The sequence below is a fragment of the Macaca thibetana genome, chromosome 9, assembly GCF_024542745.1.
Source record: "Macaca thibetana thibetana isolate TM-01 chromosome 9, ASM2454274v1, whole genome shotgun sequence".
Classification (NCBI taxonomy): domain Eukaryota; kingdom Metazoa; phylum Chordata; class Mammalia; order Primates; family Cercopithecidae; genus Macaca; species Macaca thibetana.
This window is the reverse complement of record NC_065586.1, coordinates 11,424,338-11,448,973: the sequence shown is the minus strand read 5'-3', so window position 1 is coordinate 11,448,973 and position 24,636 is coordinate 11,424,338. Positions and strand designations below refer to the sequence as shown.

The following is a 24,636-nucleotide window of genomic DNA, read 5'->3' as shown; positions in this document are numbered from 1 at the left end:
CAACCTTGTCCCCAAATGTGGGATTGCACTCATATGCAACAGCTAGTAATTATGTTTCTCTTCAGTAGTAATGGTATTTTAAATATTGTTACATCACTTCATATCCTTTTAAGCTGTGACTCATCTTACACATAAATGTAGGAGTTACTAGTCTGATTTGGGGGATTCCAGGGAGTCACTGATACTGTTTCTTTTCCTTGAGAAGTAAGGCACAGGAGACTGCCACATGGAGATCAAATTGTCTCCTCTGTCGGCTGATTGGAGCACATGGCATCAGATCTGGAGTGAAAAGGGCTTATTAGTCTGCTTGACTTAGACCTGCCCACTGGGTGACTGACACAGCCAACAAGCCTGGGTGTCAAAGGGCAGGGCACCTTCCTCCATGGAGATCCCTTTAGAGAGACCAGACCAGGGGACACCCAGGGACAGAAGGCTGCACCCAGGGACAGGGGTTGAGAGAGAGCAGGAGGTGAGCCTGTCTTGCCCAGGTGCTTCTTTCAGAGCATTGACCCCACATGTCCTTCTGCACCTAGATGAGGAGAGTTGGAGAGTTCAGGAGCACTGCCCTCGCTGCGTTTCCTCCATGTGACTTGAAGCGTGATGGAAGCACACCCAGCCACATGAGCAGAGCCTTTCCACAATGAAAGGGAGCCTGTGCAACTCTGCTAGTAGAAGGAGAGATGAAGAGCAGAGTGAAGAGAGGGTTGGAGCACAAACACAGCAGACGAGTCTCTTGAGCCTTTCATCTTCCCAGAGCCCTCTATATTATTTAAAATGCTGGTGAAGGACTTTTAGATAACTAGAAGTACAAATTTAGATAGATTGTGACTCCTCATGTCTGAATTTTAGTCTTCATAAAAATTTAAATGCTATCTTGAAATGGAATAAATGGAATAAATATGTAAGAGAAAGCTAAGAATTTTTAGCAAAAGTATACTTTTTTGTAGTGAAGGTGTATATGAAAATTAGCTTGTGAGTCTGATTTTCAGCATACATTGATAAATTTTTAATTGGTTGGATAATTCACTTTAGTAATTAATTTTTAGTAATTTTTTTATGCTTTTCAAGAAATATTTAATGAGCATCTACCGTGGGCTAGGCACTGATAGATACCAGAGATACGAGGATGGATGAGAAACTGTCCTCTCTCATGGAGATCATAGTTTAGTAGAAGAGACATGTAATACATATATTCAGCAAAGAATTACAGGTAACAGATGTGGAAATACAGTAGGTCAGAAGCAGCAGTGGCTAGTTCTGCCTTACTGGCAATGGGCAGTGGTAAGGTGGGGCATATACAAGCAGCCTGCAATTCTAGTTTTGATTAAATTTGAGAAAAAAAAATCTTCTCTGTTATAATGAAATCTTGTCAGCATTTGTTTCTAGGACTTTAAAAATTGTTTTGTTTCCTATCTTTCTAGAAATTAGGAAGCAAGTAATAGAAGCCTACCCAGGATTTGGTGTGAGAAAAAATTTTAACTTAATTAAAACCATAATTTAAATATTTTATTAGTTATAGAAATATTAAGTATCTACCTGATGCAAGGTGCTCTGTGTATAAAATACTGGCAATTTGTCCTGTTCCCAATGATTTTGAAAATATGTACTTACGAAACAAAACAACCTACCAATTATATAGACACTGTTGATCCTTTTATTTGCAGAATCAGGGGCAAGCCATGGAGAATCATGGGGACTCCTTGAAGGGAGGCTGAGTGGCAACTGGGAAGGGAAGTCATTTGGGCAATAGCATTACAAGTGGGCACACCCAGAGGCCGACAGGTGCAGTGTGTGTGCCTGGTCCTCTGCCCCGGCAATGCTCACCATAGGGAAAGGGGAGGCCAAGCTAGCAGAGCTTTGCTGCATCCTCCGCAGCCCCATTCACCCTACTTGCTTGGCAATTGGGCATTTATGGAATTTGTTTGAAGAATGTGTTCTGGAAATTTAATGAAAAAAAAAAAAAGTATTACTTTGAAGCATGATACAGTGGAAATAATAGTAATAATGCTGTTGGCGATATAAGAAATATTTTGAATGCGAAGGTATAAATCATATTTGTGCTGATAATGAAAAGTTAAAATTGAAGAACATTTAGGTTTATTTCTTTTGAACACTTTTATTGTATCAGATAATGCATACTTAAACTAGAGGAGTAGGCCGGGCTTTGTGACTCTTGCCTATAATCCTAGCACTTTGGGAGGCCAAGGCGGGTGGATTGCCCCAGCCCAGGAGTTCGAGACCAGCCAGGGCAACATGGCAAAATCCTGTCTCAACAAAAAGTACAAATATTAGCTAGACATGGTGGCATGCACCTGTAGTCCCACCTACTTAGGACTCAGGAGGCTGTGGTGGGAGGATCACCTGAGCCCTGGGAGATTGACGCTGCAGTGAACTGTGATCGTGCTACTGCACTCCAGTCGGGGCGGCAGAGTGAGACAGTCTCAAAACAAAACCCCCCAAAAACAAAACCTGGAGGAATATGAAGATATATATGGAACTTGTGTGGCTCTTTTGAAGAGAAAATCTGGGCATTTTTGAGGACTTTGTGGGTTGATGGCACTGTGTCTTTCCTGTATATTGCTTTCACTGGCTGTCCCTTTTCTTGTTCCTTGATGGTGATTATTTATACTGTTCTATAATTGTGGCTATGTTCTGTCTCTTTTCTTGTTGTTCCCAAGTAAACATAAGAAAGAGGAAAGGAAGCCAAATGATTTTTCTAAGATTATATGCTAATAGGGGGAGCAAGAGGGAGATAAATGGGTTTTTGAAGTTGTGCAGTCTTTGAAAAGACATTTGTTTAATGTGGAATTAATATAGTTTTGAGAGATGCAAGTGGGATTGGATTGGACCACAGGGAAGTATAAGATTGGACTGCCAACCTTAAATAACGGAAATATGATTAAGTAGAGTTAATTTGAGTCCAGAGCTTGAGGATGGCCACCCGGGTGCATAGATTCAAGTTGCCCTGAATATACACTCCAATTAGCAACAGTTACAAGCGGGTTTTTAAGGAAAAAAGAAGGAACCATTTCTAAGATTTTACCAAGAATTTGCATCAAAATAACATAAGCTATTGATTGTCTAAACCTTGTTCTTTGTATCACAAATTTCAAGAACATGAAGATAATGGAAGGCAGCTAGCCAGGCACAAAATGCCCTTAAATGGTTTTCCCCAGGCATGGCAGGATCCATAACTGAAGTCCCATATGCACATCTCTCTGGGCCTGATAGATTTTGTGGACCTCACAGAGCTCAGACTGCTTCGAGCTATTTTTGTTAGGATTCCAGATGATTTCCCAATAAAGGGAAATAAAGGGGTCAGGAGGAGGTACTGGAGGACTTCTTCCCATGGGACCACCAGTGATAGGGTGGCTTAGGCTATCTGAGGGTACTATTTTAGAACAAGCTGTTTTAGGAGGAGAGCTGGTATTTCAGAACAAGCTGTTTTAGGGGGAGAGCTGGTATATGTAGACTTTAGGTTCCCATATTTCATCTTGACCAGAGTGACCAGTCAGAGTAAGTGGTATTTCAGACTCTTGTTGCAGATGTACCTTCCTTTATTTTTTGTGTTTTTAGTTGTGCTTTGATGTTAATTTGCTTCAGTGCTCATTCCTCCTCTGAGCATTCCTTCCAGCCTTGGATTTAGAGCATGGCAAAATTATAATGACATTTTAATCAATGGTGTTTATTAAGATTTCCAAATGTAAAATAATCTTTATTCTTAATATATCTTAGTCTATGGTACAGTGAAGAAGTGATCACAAATATGCTTATTAAGATTTCAACATTTAAAAATAATCTTTTTTCTTGATGTATCTTAGTCCATGGTTCAGTGAGAAAGTGATCACAACTAAAACCATAACTAAGAGGCACCAGTGAATTTGGTTGAAAGACACAAATAACTTACTCAGATTATTTTAAGGAAAAAAGAACATTTGCTCTCTGAATCCATTGTACTAGAAATGAAAGCCATCAGGAACAGAAGCATGAAGCAGCTTCGGGGTGGGCTATTCAGTCTCTTTTGGGCTAAAAGGTCTCTGGTGGTGACTGCTTTGTTCTGCATCTCAAGTGCTGTTTCCTTCTCTGTACCAGCTGCTTTTCTCTGCTTACTGGTAGTTTTTGCTTCCTCGTTTTTTCAGCTTTACCTTTGGTCATCATTGCCTATTAAGCCCTTTATTGCATGGTGCTTCGTCTTTAACTTCCATTGCAGATTGATCCATTCTCTAAGTTTCTCTTAGTTCATTCCCACAGAGAAGGGCTCGTTGATAAATTATACTAATACTTTAGGATGCTGTAAAGCTGTGGAAAAGGTTGGGGTAGATCCACTGGGGTACTGGAGAAACTGCGTTCAGTGACATCACTTTGGCAGCTTGGAAACTGGCCACCATAGCATGAGTATTTGCCGCATGGAAATCTGCAGATGCCTCAAACGGGGCCCATTGCCTCTCCCTCTTCCTGCAGAAATGGTTGTTAACCTCTAGGGGCACTGCCGGGTAGATGTATAGTTGTTAACAGCACAAGATGTACTGTTAAGTGAAAAAGAGGTATATATTTTAGAGTGATTCTAGTTTTTGAATAAAATGGAAGATTTAATATTTGTGGGTGTTCATGAATACATGCAAATTCTTGAATAGTGTGGAGAATATTTTTGGCAGCTAACAGTGATGGCTTCTAGAAAGTGGGGGCTTAGGTTTGGAGTGGGGAGTGTGTGTGCAGATCAGGGTTCAGTTTTAGACATTGTCTATATTTTATTGTGAACATTAATAGCCAATACAATTCTTACATAATCATAATAATTTCAATATCATTTACTTCAATTTCAAGTATTATGATGAGGTATGTAGGGAAGGAAACATAATCCTAATGTTGAAGATGTCAAGGTCAAATGAATTCACTTTTCTCATATACCATCAAGGTCACAGCCATGTCCCTTTGTATATTTTATGTCATGTCACATTGACTTTTCTCACTCCGTTAATTGCTTGTCTTCAGATTTCTGATAGCCCCCTTACACTCTGTTTGATGTCTTTATATGTAAGCTTTTACTGTATCACTACTATACCCATGATCTATGTGTTGCCTGGAATCCACTTTCTTCTAAGACACCTTATGTTTCCTGTTCTAATGTAGACAGGTTGCTCTCTATGCAGCTACACAGTTGGCATTTGGAAATGTCTAATTTGGGTCTGCGGCAATGTTACAGATCCTGTTTTTGCCTCTCTTTCTTATTTTGTTTAAAAGAATTATTCTGACTCTTGCTGAAAAGAGAAAGTGGACTTTATTCAGGACCATTGCAGTCAGTATCAGGACTATTAAAATAGTGGAGAGATCAGGCTCAACTCTGCACGCACCAAAGACAAGTGGAGATGGATAGCCAATGGGCAGAGCAAGAAGGTAAGTGATGGAAAATCACTAAGAGGAGAGACGTCAAGTGTAGGGGGATTCTGGCTAAACTGACATAACGGGATTCTTGCTGAAGACCGGCCAGAGTGACCAGATATCAAGGGTGAGGGATGAGGAATCTGTTCAGATATCTAGGCTAATCAGATATGAAGGGTGGGGGGATTCTTGCTAAACTGACTTAGCAGGATTCTTGCTACAACTGGGCTAGGCAGGCTGAAGACAGGACAAGGCTGAGGTAGAGGCTTAGTCAAGAAGAGGGCTCAAAGGAGCCTGCCCAAAGTTTGGTCAAGGAACGTCTTTATTAGTTCTTCCTGTTGCTGTTTTGTTTTTCTATAGAAACTCTCAAATTCTTTTTCAAAGAGACATTTCATGGGCAATAAACTTTGAATCCTTGTGTTTTCCTGCTGCTGTAACAGCTTACCACAAACTTGGTGGCTTAAACAACACAGATGTATCATTTAATGGGTTATGGAGGTCAGAAGTCTGAAATCAAGTTTCTCTGGGCCAAAGTCAGCAGGGCTGGTTCCTTCTGGAGCCGCTAGGGGAAAATCCATTTCCTTGCCTTTTCTTGCTTCTGAAGGCTGCCTGCTTTCCTTAGCTGGTGACGTCTTGCTTCCACCATCACTCGGCCTGCTCCCTCCTTTAACCTTCTTGCTTCCTGTTCAGAAGGATTCTTGTGACCACACTGGGCCCACTTGCATGATCCAGGGCAATCTCCTGAACTCAAGATCCTTAGCTGAATTACATCTGTAATCACTTTTGCAATCTGAGGCAACATTTACAGGATTCCAGGGGTTAGGATGTGGACATCCTTGGCGGGGCAGAAGGTCAGTCTTCAGCTACCATACCTTGTAATATCTAAAAATCTTTTTATTTTTCCTCATGATTGGCATAGAATTCCCAGTACATAATTTTTTGCTCATAACTTTGGAAATAGTGTTTCATTATCTTCTAACTGATTAGAAGTTTGACACCAGTCTAATTCTTATTCCTTGGTATATGGCTTGAGAAATTTTCCCCCTCTAAACTTCTGAGATCTTTTGCTTTAGTTGAATGTTACACCTGGCTTAAGCTGAGCATAAACTTAATTTATTAGTGTCCAGTTAAGTGTAATTAATGTTCATAGGCATGCCTCTAACGGGGATGTTACTTTTGCAAAATGGTTTCCAAATTGTAGGTTCCCACCCATTTAAGAGAAAGGGAGAAACAATGAAAGGAAGAAGGAAGGAATAAATAAAACAGAATGGAAAAATTCATAGTGCCGTCTTCCAGTACTTGTAGTATGTATTGTTTCATGAGACATTTGTTTTACTTGTATGTGTGTGTGGTTTGTTAAAAATGTCCAAAACCACTACTTTAGCATGTATTTTGCTTCCTGTCTGAAATAGGAGCTGAAAGAGAGGCTACAATTTTCATATTAAGAATTATTATTAAAAATTACATTAAGATATAAAATGTATTTGAGGAGAGGAGCATTTCTGGTTAGCTTTAGTTTAATGTTTTAAGTAAATTTTTTTTTGTTGCTCTATGACAGGTTTTATTTTTAATAAGAAATAAGAAAGTGGCTAATATTGAGACACAAGATGAAGGCACGTTATGAAGCTGCTTGTTTGAAGCCACTGTTTGTTATCGGATGGAATGCTGGTGTAGGCTGGTGTGCCTCATAGTTGGGATGTAGCCTGAAAGGCGTGTTTTCACCCTCAACAATGATCAGCTTTGTTTGAAAATATATAGTCTGTGTAACCACAGCAGGTTTTTTTTCTTCCTTAGAAGAAGACAGAATGCATCTCAGACTTTTCCTTCTTGTTCTTATTTCACAGATAGTTTAAAGTAGAGCTGCCTCTGCCTTTCTTTGTTTTAGTTAGTTGCAGAATGTGTGAGGTACCACCTAGCAGCACTCTTGGTGTGTTCGAGAACTATAAAATAATAATGAAATCTTGGAATAGATAAGTTACTCTATGAGGACTGAAGCTGTTGTTAACTCCCAGGGCCAGACTGATTATCTCACAAAGGGTAAAGTACTTTAAAAATTGATGTTGTTTATATTTTTAACATTCATCTGTCAGAATGTACTCTAGGAAAAATGGTCTGCTGTAAATTTTGTTTTATTGGAAATGAACTTTAGTAACTTTGTATGCATTTTTTCATTGCAACTTGGTGTTAATTTAGTGACATTAAGATACAATGCCTGCTTTTAAAGCATATAATTCAGGAGGATACTGGATTCTTAAAAGTTGTTGGCAGATTAAATGGAAAAAGAGGTCATCTTAGAATTGTATAGTTGTGAATTTTTTAAATGCTTCTTAAAAAATGTGGTTATTTTCTCCCATAAATTGTGCTGAGATATTTTCCTGTATACTTGAGTATTTCCTGCACATTTGAGGATCCAAGTATCTTCTGATCCTTATTGCCTAAAATATGCCTCTTTTACTTTGAAACTTTGTTACGTTAGATATAAAAATCATAAAAATAATTTGATTTAATTTGGCTTGGATAATGTAGTTGTTTTTTTTTAAACAAACATCCTGGTGAAATGAGAGGAGTGATATTTAAAGCCATTAATCTAAGCCGGGTGCGGTGGCTCACTCCAGTAATCTCAGCACTTTGGGAGGCTGAGGTGGGTGGATCACCTGAGGTCAAGAGCTTGAGACCAGCCTGGCCAACATGGTGAAACCCCATCTCTACTAAAAATACAAAAATTAGCTAGGTGGGTGGCTGACGCCTGTAGTTCCAGCTACTTGAGAGGCTGAGGCAGGAGAATCGCTTGAACCCGGGAGGTGGAGGTTGCATTGAGCTGAGATCATACAATTGTATTCCAGCCTGGGCAACAGAGTGAGACCCCGTCTCAAAAAGAAAAAAATAAAGTAGTTGATCTACGTATTTCTGCACATGGTTTTATTTTTAATAATAGGAACTTTTTCTTCAGCTACAATTATTTTAACACTCGTTACTCTTTACTGTAATATTTTGGTAACAAGTGGTATTGTATTTCAAATCACATTTTTCCAAGTAAACTTTTATTTATGGATTTATCATGCAAGGAGAGCGTAAACATGGGGTGTGAATTGTTGGGATAATGTCCTGATTAAATTTTTATTTGATAATGTGACGTAAGTACCAACCAACATAGCTGCCGTTGTTTATAGGTGCCTGGAACTTTGTTCACATTTGCACACAGACACAAGACAGCTGTTGATAATCGTTTGCAGTCACTGTTTTGGGGCACACTGTTGGCTCTTTCAACAGAATTTCTAAATAAGTAATCAGAATGAAACCAAAGGAAGTATTCTAGTGTAATTCTTAATAAACTTCAGACCAGATAGTATGAGCCATAATTATAGCAAACCCTACCTAAGAATACTGCTTATTACTGTGTGCTTTGCAATGCAGATTTTAAAATAATGTCTCTAAACTGAATATTGGCTAAGATTAACATTTTCATTTAGTTTCCTCAAAGAAACAGATTTGGCTATATTTTCTAAACTGCGTTTGGCTTTAAATTCACTCTCCTTTTAGAATACATACATTAATATTATAAAATTTTCTCCCCGTGGGGAAACTCAGGGATAAGACATTTCTAAGGGAGTTTAAAGATTGAGAATTTATTTATTTGATTTAGAGTTAACTGTTCTGATCCCTTTAAAGCACATCATACTTCTCCCAAAAAATCAGGATACAATTTCATCCAATTCCAATAAGAAGTCCAGTATTTCCGGAAGTCTCTATAGACTGACAGTGATCTATGTAAAGCCTTATATTTTATAGTTTGCCACAATGACATTTTCTTGGGATACGTTGCGTCTTTACTTCCCAACCCCAGCCCTTGCCTTTACACTTTTAAACTTTTCATTGTTATGTTGGAAATATACTTGTGACGCCTAGGACTGGTAGCAGGAATAAAAGACTGGTATAAAAGACATTTCAGTAAAGCATTCATCTATTGAATTTGGCCTAATTACCAAAGAAATTAATGCTTTGCAGTTCTGATAATAGAAATGGAGTTTCATAAGTAGTCAGATTCTCTTAATTTGAATTTAATTTTTTTTTTTTTTTTTTTTTTTTTTGGAGACAGGGTCTCATTCTGTCGCCCAGGCTGGAGTGCAGTGGCACAATCCCAGCTCACTGCAACCTCTGCCTCCTGGGTTCAGGCGATTCTCCTGCTTCAGCCTCCCAACTAGCTGAGACCACAGGGAGGCACCACTATGCCCAGCTAATTTTTGTATTTTTAGTAGAGACGAGGTTTTGCCATGTAGGCCAGGCTGGTCTCAAACTCCGGGCCTCAAGTGTTCTCCCTGCCATGGGATTACAGGTGTGAGCCACCACACCCAGCTTGATTTTAATTTCTGTTAATTTGCTTTCCCTATGCTTTGGTAGATGTGTATCATGTTTTAAAACTGGGCAACAGAAGAGGGAAAAAGGAATTGACAAAGGCTTGTAAGTCTAAAATAGGATAGTGAATGTGTATGTAATTGAGTTGATTATCTCAGACTTCTGTTTGCATTAATTCACGATGAAAATCTGAATAACTCATCTTTATTTTTATTTTACTGAATCACTCTGTTTAGTTATTCACATATCCCCCAAAGGAAAGCATATTCACATTTTGTAGTTTAACTGGGAAAAGCAGTGACATAAACATTTTTTTTTTCAAATAAGCTTTTACAAATTTACAACTTCCCACTCTGCTATTTTTGCTATTATAAACAACCCTGTGCTTGTTTGATGATCTCATTGGCATAAATCTATAGAGGCAGTAGTGCTGGCTAAGGATATGTCTGTTTTCAGATTTTTTTATACTTATCAAATTACTTTCCAGAAAGATTTTATATATTTATATGTTTATCTTCATTGTAAGGAACTGCAGTGTCCTCACATTGTTGTCAACATTGAGTATTATCAGTGCATTTTTTGGTTAGTCTGAATAGGTGCAAAGTGATATTTTGAAACTTGTATTTCTTTAGTTATTAATGAGGTTGATTTTTTTTCTATGTCTTGATTCCATTTTAAATTTTATTTTTATCAGATCTATATTTGGCTTAAAGATTCAGCAATCTGTAAGACTTATTTTGAAAATAGCAGACTCCTGTATTTTTCACTGCCTGCTCCATAGAAGTAAGCACTCTCCACTGCCCTGGCTGATTCTTTTCCTGTGTGCCTCCATTGCACTAGGTAACATGCCAGTATTGCTGCTTTGTGCATCTTCTGTTTTTGGCATTTCTGTTGGTTTCCTGCTTTGGAGAATGAGGATTTGGTTTTCCACCCTGCACCCGGCTCTGCTAAACACATACATGTCCCTTCAACTTTCAGGGATTTGACTTCCTTTACTCAGCTCCCTTGGTTTTAACCCCACCTCTCCTTAGGAACCACCATTTGCTTTGAGGAGGGGATTTCAAGAATCCCTATAGTTGCCATTCTAGTGGGGTTTTAGGAGAAATGGAGGTAAAAGCATGCGTTCCATCTGCCATCTGTAACTGGAAGTCCTTTTTCATGTCTTTAGTAATCATATTTATAAAGTAGTAATTAAAATTGTGGGCTGTGGAGTCAAGACTGTCTGGATTTGAAAACTGTCTTTGCTGTTTACTAGCTTTATGCCTGCAGACAAGTTGCTTAAAATCTCTAAGCCTCTTTTTTATCACTGGTGTAGGATTCATAATGATGCCTACCTTAGAGTGTCATGTGATAAGGCAGGGTAAAGTGCTTAGCACAGTATTTGCCACCTGGCAGCATCTGACTGTCTACCAGGCACTTAATAAGAATGCAATATAGTTGCTACAGTTGTTACTGCTGTTGCTACTTTTGGGAATTTCTTGCTCATAACCTTTGCCTAATTTTCTCTTAGAATGCTTTGTTTTTTTTGGTAAGAGATGCCTTTTATATAGTCTGTTATTGATCTTTTTAAAAAGCTTATGGTATATATTCATACTATTTCATGTTATGATCTAGACTTTTGTTGTCAGATTTATGTTTTTGAAAGTCTCCTAGTGTTAATAAGAATGAAGGGTGTGTGTGTGTGTCTGTGTGTGTGTACACACACATATGTATGATAAAACCAGAGTCCTAGAGACCGGTTAGGAGATTGTTATAGCAGTTGAGGCTGTTGATAAAGAGAACTAAAAGGCCAAACAAAGACATATTTGTATCATGTAAAATAAATATTGTATCTTGTGCTAGTTTATTTTGTGGAGATCCAAGTTTCTTTACTTTTTAAAAGCCTTTTTGAATGTTCGTCTCTTCTACCCAAGTGGGCTTCATCTGAAAACTTAGAACTTTCAGTTTCAGTTTCTACTTAACATCAGTTTCTATGAAATTATAGATCCAGTATTGATTCATGAAGGATAAGATTTATCGTGTCCTAAGTTTATGCCTTAATAAACTTGCTTTTTTATTGAATATTACATATATTGCTATTACAAAGTTATAGTTACAAATACTTAACTCATCCTTTTATTTGATTTTGTTGATTTGTCATTTTAGGCAGTATTCATTTTTTATTTTTATTATGTCTTAGTTTCATAATTAATTAGCTTTATGATTCTTTCAATAATAGTTCATCTAAATTTGATATCTTCTTCGCAGATTCAGACCAGGATGTAGCACTCAAACTTGCCCAGGAGCGAGCTGAAATAGTTGCTAAATATGACAGAGTAAGTATCCATATTTACACTTTGAGTTTTATTAGAAAAACCATATAAATAGAAATGGATTTGCTTTTTGGAGAGCTTAAATTACAGAAGCAGTTTGTTTACTTCATGGGGACATAGAAGTCATCTTTCTTCTCTGACTTCATCTCCTTTCTTCCACCTTTTCTCCACTTCAGTCTGTTGCTGTTCCTCCAGCACACCAGGCTTGCTCCTCCTGCCTCAGGGACTTTGCACTGGCTGTTGCCTCTGCCTCTGACACTTGTGTCCCAGATATCCTCATGCCTCATTGCCTCGCATCTTTCAGATCTTCACCCACGTGCTACTGTCTTACTGGGATCTCTGACCTCCCACCTCCCGTTTAATGCCCCTGAACCCCAATACTTTGTACACCTGCCGAGACTCTACATTCTAGGCAGGAATTTCTTTTGTTTGATTTACTTTTGTATCCTAAATGCCTAGGACATTACCTGATTTACACTAGGCACTCAATAAATACTTGACTAAGTTAAGTATATGGAATTACATATCCATTGCGTTCATAATTTACATCTATTACAAATTTACCATGGATCTTAGATTTTGAATTTATACAAGTATGTATAATTTCCTTTAGCATTTTATCCTTATGTTGGTATGGAATCTGTTTTTTGGTATTATAGAAAATCACAGTTATTGACAATTGACATACCTCCTTGTACCTTACCTCCTGAGGTTTATAATGAGTCCTAGCAGTGATTTATAAATGTCATGTTTTGTATTTGTATCACTTGCTTGTAATTATATATCTGTTCCTTTTGATTATTTGTGAGGATAACAGGAGATTAAATCATAGCAAGCCACCTGCACTGTGCCCTGCTTCCATGAGGCATACAGGTGGTGCTCAGCAGTTATGTTCCCAGAGTTCATTTTTGGAACATGAAACAGTTTCCTTCATTGTGATGAGGTTTTATTGTAGTCCATGAAAAACTTAGTTAACTTATTTAACTGCTTCACTCATTTAGAACCAGTGTCACTCTCATTCAAATGCTTGTGTGCATTTTTTCCCCACACAGTTAACCCAGGCAGCATCGTGCTGGGCCTTGGAGATTCATAGAAGTGAGTGGCAGCACTCCTTGCCTTGCCTACAGGATGCTCACAGTGTACTGAGAGGAGAACACACAAGCAGACAGATGGAGGTGTCCACAAGACAGTTGGGAGTTTGAGTCTGAAATTTGAGGGAGTGGTATAGATAGTTATATTTGGGGTTTCTTCACTGATCAGTGTTAGTTAATAGTCTAAGAGTAAATGATACCTAGATTAAGAAGAGCAGCGGGCTGTGGACCGAACTCTGAGCACACCATCAATGACGAGTTACCCATGAAAAAGCCATTAGAAGAGTTGGCGGGGCACGAGGAGACTGTGAGAGTACGACGTCACAGGAGTTGGGAAGAGGGAGTGAGCGACCCTGACAAGGACGCTTCAGAGATCCATTAGATGAGGCTTGAAGAGCGTCCAGCAGATCTGACAGCTGGAAGGTCATTTTTGACCTTGGCAAGAGTAGTTTCAGGCTGGCATAGCTGTGAAGTAAAGAAATAGACGAGGAGCTTCTCTGCCTGCTTCTCTGAGGAGTTTGCATAAAAAGGCCCCCCCCAAAAAATCTCTTTTTCTGAGACATGTTTGGTCTAGAACCGTAAGGTTCGGCAGTTTCTTGAGTAGCTTCTCATCCCCATCGCTCTTCTTTCCTCATCAGCTTCCCCAAGGAACCCTGGCCTGATCCTGGCTCAGCTCCGCGTCAGCTGCTGCTGACACACAGCACCTTCCAGAGTCATAACTAGGAAATAGTGTTTATCTTGTCAAAAATAGTTGGGTTTAAAGGGGGGAAAAAGTTAAGGCTCGTAATGCCTCACTTCCAGCTCTTATTTTTAATAATACGTTAAAAATAGCTCTTATTTCTTCGTCCTTATTTTAAAAAATTATACAGTTTTGTAAACTGATTAACACTTATTTTTGTGCCTTATTTTAGGGACGAGAAGGTGCAGAGATTGAACCTTGGGAAGATGCTGATTACCTTGTTTACAAAGTCACAGATAGATTTGGCTTTTTACAGTAAGTCGCATAGATTGAAAGCTTGCTTTTTTGATTATAATGTTTCTGTGGTCACCTATTATACTGATTTTCTTTATTTTTAATATAATTGCTGTGAATAAGGAATAGTCTTACAATATGCTTTTTGGTACTAAATTCCTGGGTTTTTTAACAACTCTGTGATTAAAATTTAACTATGTTTAAGAATATAATTTTTAATATTTTTTGCAATTTAGTGAGAACATTAAGTGCAGTAGATGACATTAATAATTCAACAGAGTTAAATGCAATGGAAAATTTGTATTTAAAAATAATTATAAAACATTTCATTCTGTACCAGTGCATTTTAAAAATAAATAGCAATTCGAACTTTAGTGTTATGCAGCCTAAATATTAGCCTTGTAAAGAAATGCCATTCATCTTCCTTATAGTTATAAATGTATTCATAATATTGCTTCTCAAAATTAATTCCATTCATCCTGAATATGTTGTATAAAGAATTGAGAGAGGCCTAGATCACATAAAAGAAAGCAGTTAAAACAATTTGGAACCTTAAAAACATCCTGCACATGATATGAATCTGTCTGTTCTGGTTCTGGTATTGTTTAATCAGATTCCTACAGGCTAGAGACTTCTAGTCATCTTTATACTTTGGTTCCATACAATTTAAGGATTAACTAAATATTCATTCAACTGTGCTCTTTTCCAATTTCATTTATTATCAATAGGAAAAAAAAGCCAGGGCTGCTTATTTTATACTGCATGATTAAATTTTGAAGGAAAAACATTCATTTTTTGTATAGTTCACAGTAATGTACAGTCCTCTGATCTTATTTTCTCCTTTTTTTTTTCTTTGAGTCTAGAATTTATTTTGTATTATGTTTTTCTGACAGTAAAACCAACCAGCCAACAAACAGAAACAGTTCCCGGAGCTGGAGAATGTGTGCTCTTCTTGTGGCTTTGCTGTTTTCTGGTCATGTAGACATTTTGTGCTTCATTTTTAAAGCAGGAATTAGTTTACATACCTTTTTTTATGTACCTTCAGGTGTATTTGAGGCTTTGAAAAAGTAAAATATAAGGATACTTTATAAAGTTCTGGACAAATGTTAAGTGTTATTATACCTAATGACATTAGCTATCTGAAATGTTCTTCTGAGTAGTTATAATCAGAAAACTTTGTTTTGTTTTTGTAGAGACAGGTCTTGCCCTGTTTCTCAAACTCCTGGCCTCAAGCAGTCCTCCCACCTCTATAATCAGAAGGCTTTGAACTTCACTAGACTAACAGCAATATTTAACTATGATGGAAATACTGTTCTTAAATTAAACCTCCACCCCTACTTCTTTAAAAAATCAAACTTGGCTACAAATGTGACAAGAAATGATTGCATATTTGTGTGTAGTGTGCAGATCTGGGATATGAAGACAATTTAAGCATTAAGACTGGTAACACCAGTGGGTCCCAGACTTGCCTGCACATTAGAATCAGCTGAGAAATTGTTTAAATAGATTTCCAGGGTTTCCTAGATTTTGATTCTAAAGATAGGAGACACCTCAGCTGATTTTGACCTTCCCAAGTGATTTTGGTGGGAATGAACAACTGTACTAGATTTTTTATTTTTATTTTTTAAATCATAAGATGGTCTAGTATGGTTTAAAATACATATGGAAACCTGTGCATTCCAAAAAGGATCTATTAATTACCTAAATTTTCTTTTCTTAATTGCTTAAAACAACATGAGCTGGGCCCTAGAAACAAGAGGTAGTTTTTTTTTTTTTTTTTTAACTGGCAAATGCGGTATTTGGCTTTTTAGCATTCTGGATTCCAATGTAAAATTCTAAGTGCACAAGTACATTATTAACGTTTAAATACACCCATGTGATCACACATACACAGTCCATTAATTTGGGGGAATTGAAAACATACCATCAAGTTAAAATGAATTTTAAGAAAAAACTGCATTCACAAATCTGAAAGGCATACAAAAATGAAATTGTAAAATAATGAATATAGGTGCCAGCTAAATTTCATGAAATGTGCCTGCAAATGTGGATCCAGTGATTTGTCCACACTTGTGATTGAAAGCATCTGGTCTCTCTGACTCTTGTCTATTGAGAAGCATTTCTGGGTATAAAACCGTATTTGAACTATTACAACTGTGAAATAAGTGATTCTGACCCAGGAGCCTAGTCTGTATTTGGCAATCTGAATATTGCAGTCAGTTCTTTTGTATTTGTTTTTTCACTGTCTGTGCTAAGGTCCATTTGGGTCTAGTGGGGAAAAAGTGCTAATATTTATTGTACACTTACCGTGTGCTGAGCACTGTTCTATGCTCTTTACATGGAATAATTCAGTTATTCCCCTGAAAAGCTCTTTGGGGTAGGTACTGTTTTTGTCTTCCTCTTTTTAGGTGATGAAACTGAAGCACAGAGTTCAAGTAACTTGCCCACGTTGTATTGACAGTGAGCGTCAGCTCTAGGGTGTGGACTTTGGCAGTCTTCCTGCAGAGCCTGCATTCTGAACTGCTACAGTATGCTGCCTGTTGCTGCTTTCTTGTATTTTAAATAAGAGAAATACAGAACAAGTGCTTTGAAATGCCTAGAAAGAAAGTTAAAGGAGGAAAACGAGGACCCAAAGAGAAGGATACTGTTTGAAATGAACACTGCTATTGAGATATGTACTAAGATAGCTAAGCTCACTGCTTTTTTAAAAATAAAGTAGATTGGTACTCGTTCTCATACTATCACACTAATTTTATTTACTCCATGATGCGGTCCTCAAACAGGCAACACAAATGAACATAATGAAGCATAGAAATGGATATTAGGGTAATATCAAACCTTAATACATTTCATCAAAATCAGTGATTTTTAGTACAATGAGTAGTTTAAGTAAAACATTTTCTCCAGACATTGTTACTAGTGGTTTTTATTGCTTGTCACCACAGACTGGAGTTTTATGCACTATTGAATAAAATCACTTGGTGTAAGCATTTAGATCTTATTCCCTGTCACACCTTGATCAAAAGAGCATTTTTTTTCTACTGTCTTAGTTCTTTGGACTTTTTGATTCATTCTGCAGTGAAATTGGGTTTTAAGTGTCAATGTTAATACAATAAAATGGCAAAAATAACTTTGTAACCTTTGTTGCCTGAGTTTATATCTAATTACAGTTTTAGAAGCTTAAATTACGTGTTATTATATATGGAGTGACAGTAATTAACAAATATAGAACAACTTGGTTTTGGAATAGATTACACAATAAATATAAAAGCTGTTGCCAAACCAACTGAGCTCTGCTAGATGAGCAAGCTGTTTGTTTAGTACTCAGCAGTGAGGTGTTCTCCCCAGTGTGTGCCATGATGGAGGTAAAGCTGGAGAATGGAGAAACAGAGCTTGTTTAAGGAAGAAGTTGGAGAACTTTAACATTTTAATCAAAAATAGTCACTGCTAGTCTACTTAACAAAGAATGTTTGGTATTTGGATAATGAAAGATAATGTATTTAGATCACAAATTATTAATAGAAGAATTAGAAGGAAGTCATACCAGAAATAAAGAAGATAAAATTAATACCAAACTTCAGATTTTCAGCTACTTATCAAAATGTGTATATTTATAAAATATAAATGTAGTTTACTATGACTGTATAAAATGACTGTATATGATATGCAGAATAAAGGTGTGTTTGTTTTTAAAGAATATCATTGGCCAGGCACGCTGGCTCACGCCTGTAATCCCAGCACTTTGGGAGGCTAAGGCAGGCAGATCACGAGATCAGGAGTTCGAGACCAGCCTGGCCAACATGGTGAAAATTTTATATATATATATATATAATTTTGATTACAAAGACTTGAGAACTCTTTCTACCAATCCTGTAAATTTTGACTGGGTTAAATTTAAACTTAGATAAAATTTACTTTAAAAACAAAAATAAAATTTAGTCAATATAGTCAACTTATTAATTTTAACAAGTTAACTTTTATGTTTCCCAATGAAAGTTCATCTTATAGTTAACATGAATACTCCACCTAGCTGTTGAGAGGTTATAGGCACATAAACTCTAATTAGTAATACTTTCAAAGTTTAGGAGTAGATAAACAATGTATCTAGTTAAGGTCTCTCTCTTTCCAGAGATGACTGTCTTATGGTTTTCCCTTCTTGTATTTCTGTGAGATACAGGTACTTGCTATCAGCTTGGTGTTTTCTTAAAGCACCCTTTAGGTGCCCTTAAGCTCTTGTTCTCTAAGGCAGGGTTTGTCAAACATTTTTTGTAAAGAGCCAGATATGAAGAATCTTTGGCTTTGTAGGTCATACGGTCTTTGTCACAACTGCTCAACTCTGCTGTTGCAGCATGAAAACAACCAGAGACAATACATTCATGGCAGAGTGTGACAGTGTTCCATTAAAACTTTACAAAAACACACAGTGGGCCAGATTTGGCCTATGCACCATAGTTTGCTGACCTAAAGGAATTCTCTGCATTCGTCCAGATTGTGGTCCTTCTTTTTTCTCTTCCACTTGAAGGATATTTAGGAGGCATGGTAAGGATGCATCCATGCCTGCAGGTATATGTTCATCCTCCTGTTCATACCTTCATTCAGCACCATTTACTGAGCTCCTCCCGCATGCCAACGTGCGTGTTCTGGACATTACAGGGAGCTCTTGGTAAGCAGCAGCAGCGTCATCCTCAGAAGGGTGTGAAATTTAAGCCTATGCTGGCACAGAGACTTGAGGGGGAAGAGCTCTGTGGAGATTGGTATGCACACAGCAGATTCTCCACGAAAAGTTTTAGACATGGAGAAACCATGCCAGAACATCTGTATAGGAAAGCTGGACCACATACTTGCTCTGTCATCCATCTATGAGGTCTGAAGACTCTTTTATTTTTAATCAGTTTTGTTTGTTCTTGAGAATTGTTTTCTCAGCCTCCATGCCTTTTCTTCATATACTGCTGCATGGTTTAAGATCTTGTCTGTCTGAAGTTGAACCCACTGAATTAGTGCTAAACATCTTTCTGTTAGGCTGAGTGACTAAGTGAAAATACTAGTTTTATTATCTGTGAAATGAAAGATTTGGACTCTCTAAGATCTCTTTTGGCTGTTACTCTTTTTTGTTAGTTTTGTGGCAGTTGTAATCGTTCACCTAAGGACTCCTCATAGTAGAAAAAGAATGCCTTTGAAAATATAGAACTGGTGAATACTGCTCTATTATGCTCTTCAAGGTAGTATATTATTTGATCTCACGAGAAACTAAGGCAAGAATATAAACATAGTGTTGCCAAAACAGTACTACTGAGAAGGCTACTCAAAGTGCATAACTTTGTTTATGAATAGCATGTGGTTTTTATATTACTGACAGTTAATACAAGAATCTCAGAATATTCTATATTAGAGATAATACCACAAATATATCAGAAATGAATTTGATCTTTTAGTGTATATTTAAAAAATAATCTCTTGAAATTTTGACAGTGAAGCATTTTTCTTCCTTTTTTTTTTTGGAGATGGAATTTTGCTCTTCTTGCCCAGGCTGGAGTGCAGTGTGTGCGGTCTCAGCTCACTGCAACTTCCACTTTCTGGGTTCAAGCGATTCTCCTGTCTCAGCCTCTCAGGTAGCTGGGATTACAGGTACCTGCCACCATGCCTGTTTAATTTTTGTATTTTTAGCAGGGATGGGGTTTCACCATGTTGGGCAGGTTGGTCTTGAACTTCTGACTTCAGGTGATCTGCCTGCCTCAGCCTCCCAAAGTGTTGGGATTACAGGTGTGAGCCACCACACCCAGCCAAGCATTCTTTATTGTACTGAATAAAGTTTTTTCTTTAAATTCACAAGTCTGTTGGAGGCAGTTTGTTCCTTATGCTATTTTTTTAAACAATCATTGATTATAGACCGTAGTTTGAACCAAGAGTGGAGGTGGTGGTCTAAAGCAGAGGGTGGCAAGCTGTGGCCTGTGGACCAGATCCAGCTCACCACCTATTTTTGTAAAAGTTTTGTGGGAACAGAGCCACACTTGATTTACGTAGTGTCTGTGGTTGCTTTTGTACTATGACATCAGAGCTGAATAGTTGTGAAAAAGATGGTATGGCCCAGAAAGCCTCAAATACTTACTGTTTAAATATTTATCCTGCTAGAATAAGTTTGCTCACTCCTAGTCTGGAGCATTGCTGTCCAGTGGACCTTTCTGCAGTGATGGAAATGGTCTATATTTGTACCATTCAATATGGTAGCTTTTAGCTACGTGACATTCATGCACTTGAACTGTGCCTAGTGAGACTAACTCAGTGTTACAGTGAATTAAATTTTAATGTTAAATAGTTTTTTTAATTAATAAATGTGTCTTGTGGCTACTGTATTTGACAGTTCAGGGCTGGATTTTGAAGATGGGGGTGCCTTGTGGTTCTAGAGTAGCTATCGTTTCATATTGAATTCAGCGAATGGAAACTTATGTACCTCTTGTGATGACAAATAAGTATTGTATATCATATGTACCTATAAGTGTATGAGCTTTTAAAAGTTTGTTTTGATTTCAACAATTTCATATAATACTGTTTTTCCTCTGCAGTGAGGAGGAACTCCCAGATCATAATGCAGCTGTGGAACGGGTAAGTCCCGCTCTTGATTTATTTACAGTTACTGGTGAATTGCCTTTGTTAGAAGAATAGAATTGACCACCTTTGTGATTTTAAGTGCCATATTATATGGAAATGATACAGTCATTGTTAGATTTTGGACCTCATTATGTCACTGTAAGATAGTAACAATGGTGAAATAATTTTAGGAGATTTTAGGAGATTCTGATAGGTGCTTGAAAGACTTCATTCTAGACTGGCAGGTCCCAATCTAGGTTTTGAGAGGCTTTGAGAGCACAGCTGCCCAGGTCCCCCCTCAGTCTATGAAATCAGCCTCTCTGGGGAGGAGCCTCTTGGTAGGTAATTTTTAAAGGCTTCACAAGTGATTCTCATGTACCCTGTGGCAAATAAAGCACCATTCTAGACCAGCAGCTCTTTGAAACATGACTGTTCCATGAGATTTTAGTAAATTTCTTACAAGAACCAAAATCATTTTCTGTGGGTATTTTAGTATTTTAAGTACTTAGAGAAGTGTTACATAGTAAACTTGTCAACATTTTAAAATCTTTCCTTGTTATGCATAGCAAGGAACTGGTTCCACACCCAGGCATGCCTTTGAAGTAGTGATGGAATGTTTTAAGGTTGCTTGAAATCTCCCTTCTCGTCCCCACTTTTTCTGTACCAAAAAATGAACTGTAGAATGAAAGTGGGGGTATTGACTGGGATTTTTATCAGTTCATATATGTTTGATGAGGACAAGGGGCTGAATTTCAGATAATGAAGGTGAAATTGGAATTGGAATATGAAAAATATTTTAGAAAATCTTCCTGATATCAAACTTTTCTGAAAATCAAAACTGTAGCACAACCTTAAGATGTAGATGAAACTGCCATTTTACGTATATAGAGAACCCTACAGGCAGACCTGCAGTTGAATTCTTTTGTGACTGCTTGGTTCTCTCTCAGTATCATAACCTAGAGGTTTCAGCAAATGAATATCTTTCTTTTAATATCTACATTATTGAATAGCAACTGTGTATCAAGCACTGGCCTAGTTCTGCATAGAATGCTAGGATTAAATAAGACATAGTTTCTGCCTTAGAGAAGCTCACATGCAGTGACTACAGGAAGATCCAGTATGACAACAGGTAGGAGATGACTGGTGGCTTGGTGGGGCCACAGTATATGTGAAATGTAGTGGTAGTGCAGGTGGAGGGGAAAGGCAGATTCTTTGTTGCTGAGGAATGACTGAGAAGGAAGTAATGACTAATGGTGAGAACTTAGTAATGCTGCCCCTGTGAACTTTGTGGCAGTCTGCCTTGAATAGGAACATAAGGATTTGTTCCCACCCTCTGACTATGATCTCTCTTTTGGGCTGAATTAATGTAATGAGTTCTTTATAAAATTAAATATATTGACATAAAGACTGGCAGAGTTTGTCCCTTCAAGTGTTACAGTGTCTTTTATTTGAGAAATCAGGAAGAGTTGGAAGATATCTTTAACAAAAGATATCCACATTTGGCAAGATAAAAATCTGGCAATCCAGTATTGACTTCTCTCTCTAACACTCCCCTCCCCCTTTTGTAATTTCATGGTCCAGAAAGTTTGAAAGTCTTCAGATCAGTGATTTAAATGATTTAATAAATGGGGCAGTAAAGAAAAGAAGAAATACCAGACAGGAGGATGCAAGCTTGAGGAATATTGTTTTTCAAAAATTTTTATTAGTTTTTTAAGAGACGTGCCTATACAGTAAATGACCTCTTAATGCAATTAGGCTTATAATTAATTGATTGTTTTCTCCAAAAAGTTTAGTTTAATGAGGAATCACTAAAAAATGACCTATGCATACCTTAGTAATTTATTTTAAAATAAGATATAACTTTATATTCACTTATCGATCTTTTATTTGGGGGTGGGGACAGGATTCAGAGTCTGTTGATTGGGTTTCCCTAAGGCCTTTTGTACGGAAACTGCACTAATATGACATACTGCCTTTTACAATTTCGGTTTCTTTAAAGTGGAATGAGAACTTAGCCACATTCAAAACAGTCTAAGACTGGAAACCTCTTAGTTTATCAGGATTTCCCCCAAGTTCTTCAGGTTTGAGTTAAGTTCTTGTGTTCTATGGTGACTGCCTAGTCCTAGTAGCCAAGTTCTACTATTTCCAGGAAATGAATAAAGAAAAAGTTTACATTTTTAAAATGGAATAAAATCTAGAAATGATAGTCTTGCTGGTCTGTAGTCTTTACAGAGCATACACTTGAAGCATGCTCTTATTTCCATTGGGGAAGACTTATACACTAGTACATAGTCGGGTAATCACAGCTTTCCTTCCAGCTTTGCCAATGTATTATTTTACATAAGGCAGTTCTCTGTTTAAAATAGGAAGAGTAGTATACAGTCCTTCCTAAGAGCATTAGTATTGGTGTTTACTAAGTGCTTTGGTTTCCCCCAAACAGGCACTTAAGCACATAAACAAACATTATATTTACTCTGTAGAGAACAGTATTAATAATGGATTATATTGTTTCATTGAGCTTATTGATGATTTTAATAAGGAGGAACAGATATGTAAAACTATGTATTTTCATAGATTCAGCTATCGCTTCATGTAGTGCAATCTTTTGCATTGTGTATAGAATATTGGAACCTATTTATATCTTAAAAAAGTCTTAATATAATGTAGTGTGAAATCTTACTCAAGATGCATGACTGACAGACTTTCCAATGTCAGGGTGTTCTGTAAAAACAGACACATTTCTTTTTGTACTTCCTGTCTTCTTCTGACCTCTGCTGGTGAGGTCTAGGCATGCCTGACTCCCATCAACTTTGTCCCCACTCACGAGTCCTAACTGAAACGAAAAACAAACTGTAAGATAGGGAAAAACCAAACTGTTTTTCCTACTCTCATACTTGACACAGCACAGAATACTTCTGGTTACCAAGATATGTGTTGGTTTTTCGCCAAGTGGACATAAATGTATTTTCTACAATTTAACTCAGTTCTGCCACTAACCAGAGTAGGTGCAGACCTCACAGGTTAAGAGCTCACTTCCATAAGATTGCCTGTCACATCCGAAGTCAGTTGAAAGCCTCAGGTTATCACCTGTGAGGGGCTATAAATTAGAAGTTCCCACGACCTCCAAGAGGGAACTGGGGGTAGAGATCATATAGTTCTTATTATATCACAATACACACTAATGTTCAAATAGAGCCATTAAAGCATCTGAAGACTTGAATCTGAGCAAATCCCAAGATTTCTTATTCTACGGAGAAGGCTATGTAATATCCATCCATGAATTGTGTATGTGTCTAGCCTTTACTATCTGAATTATTAGCCAGGTTAATAGTGGGAAGGGCCTGGGACCAGATAGAACACAAAGCTATGTAGATGATTCAACAAATGATTATTGAGTACTTACTGTTCAGCTGGTCCTGTACAGGGTTGAAAATGTAGTCTCAGATCACTGGAGGTTGAGAGGTAACAAAGAAGATATTGGTCCCAGTTTTAATCCTTCCACCCTCCTTGCCCCAGTAGGAGAGGCCAGTTCTGACTTAGAGGCAACATCAACTTAAGACAATAGGGTATTATATCATAAACTTTAAACAGAAGTTTAGCTCTTCCCTGAAAACAGCTCATGGGAAGAAAAGTATACGGTAGTGTAGCATGTTCTTAGCCAAGAGAGGTAATGGAGAGATAGCAGAGGGAGTAGAGGTGGAGATGATGGCCTTTGCATTATGTTCTTTGGCTGCATGTTAGCTCTGACATTCTGAGAGAAGTAGAATTTTCTTATGTCAGGATCTTCTATACAATTTTAAAAATTTCATTGGTGAGAAGCACATCCAGTGCCCAAAATTTAGTTTTGAACATCCTCTCCACTAAAGGGAATCACAGATTCTTGAACTGATGGCTGATTCCAGGTTGGGATAGGGAGAGTATAAGGTGGGCCAAAATCATTTTG

At 37.5% G+C, this 24,636-nt stretch overlaps 1 protein-coding gene across 3 annotated transcripts in view; it reads left to right on the top strand.

Annotated features, from left to right (window-relative positions):
- The window catches only part of USP6NL (USP6 N-terminal like), a 154,836-nt gene that overhangs the window by 70,341 nt on the left and 59,859 nt on the right, over positions 1-24,636 (top strand). For 2 of the 3 annotated variants that reach the window (XM_050805281.1, XM_050805282.1), the window contains 3 exons: positions 11,980-12,047; positions 14,047-14,129; positions 20,669-20,708. In XM_050805281.1, the coding sequence (XP_050661238.1) occupies positions 11,980-12,047; positions 14,047-14,129; positions 20,669-20,708 (191 nt within the window). Of the gene's footprint in view, positions 1-533; positions 7,417-11,979; positions 12,048-14,046; positions 14,130-20,668; positions 20,709-24,636 lie in introns of all 3 variants that reach the window. The other variant, XM_050805280.1, reaches the window with a different exon arrangement.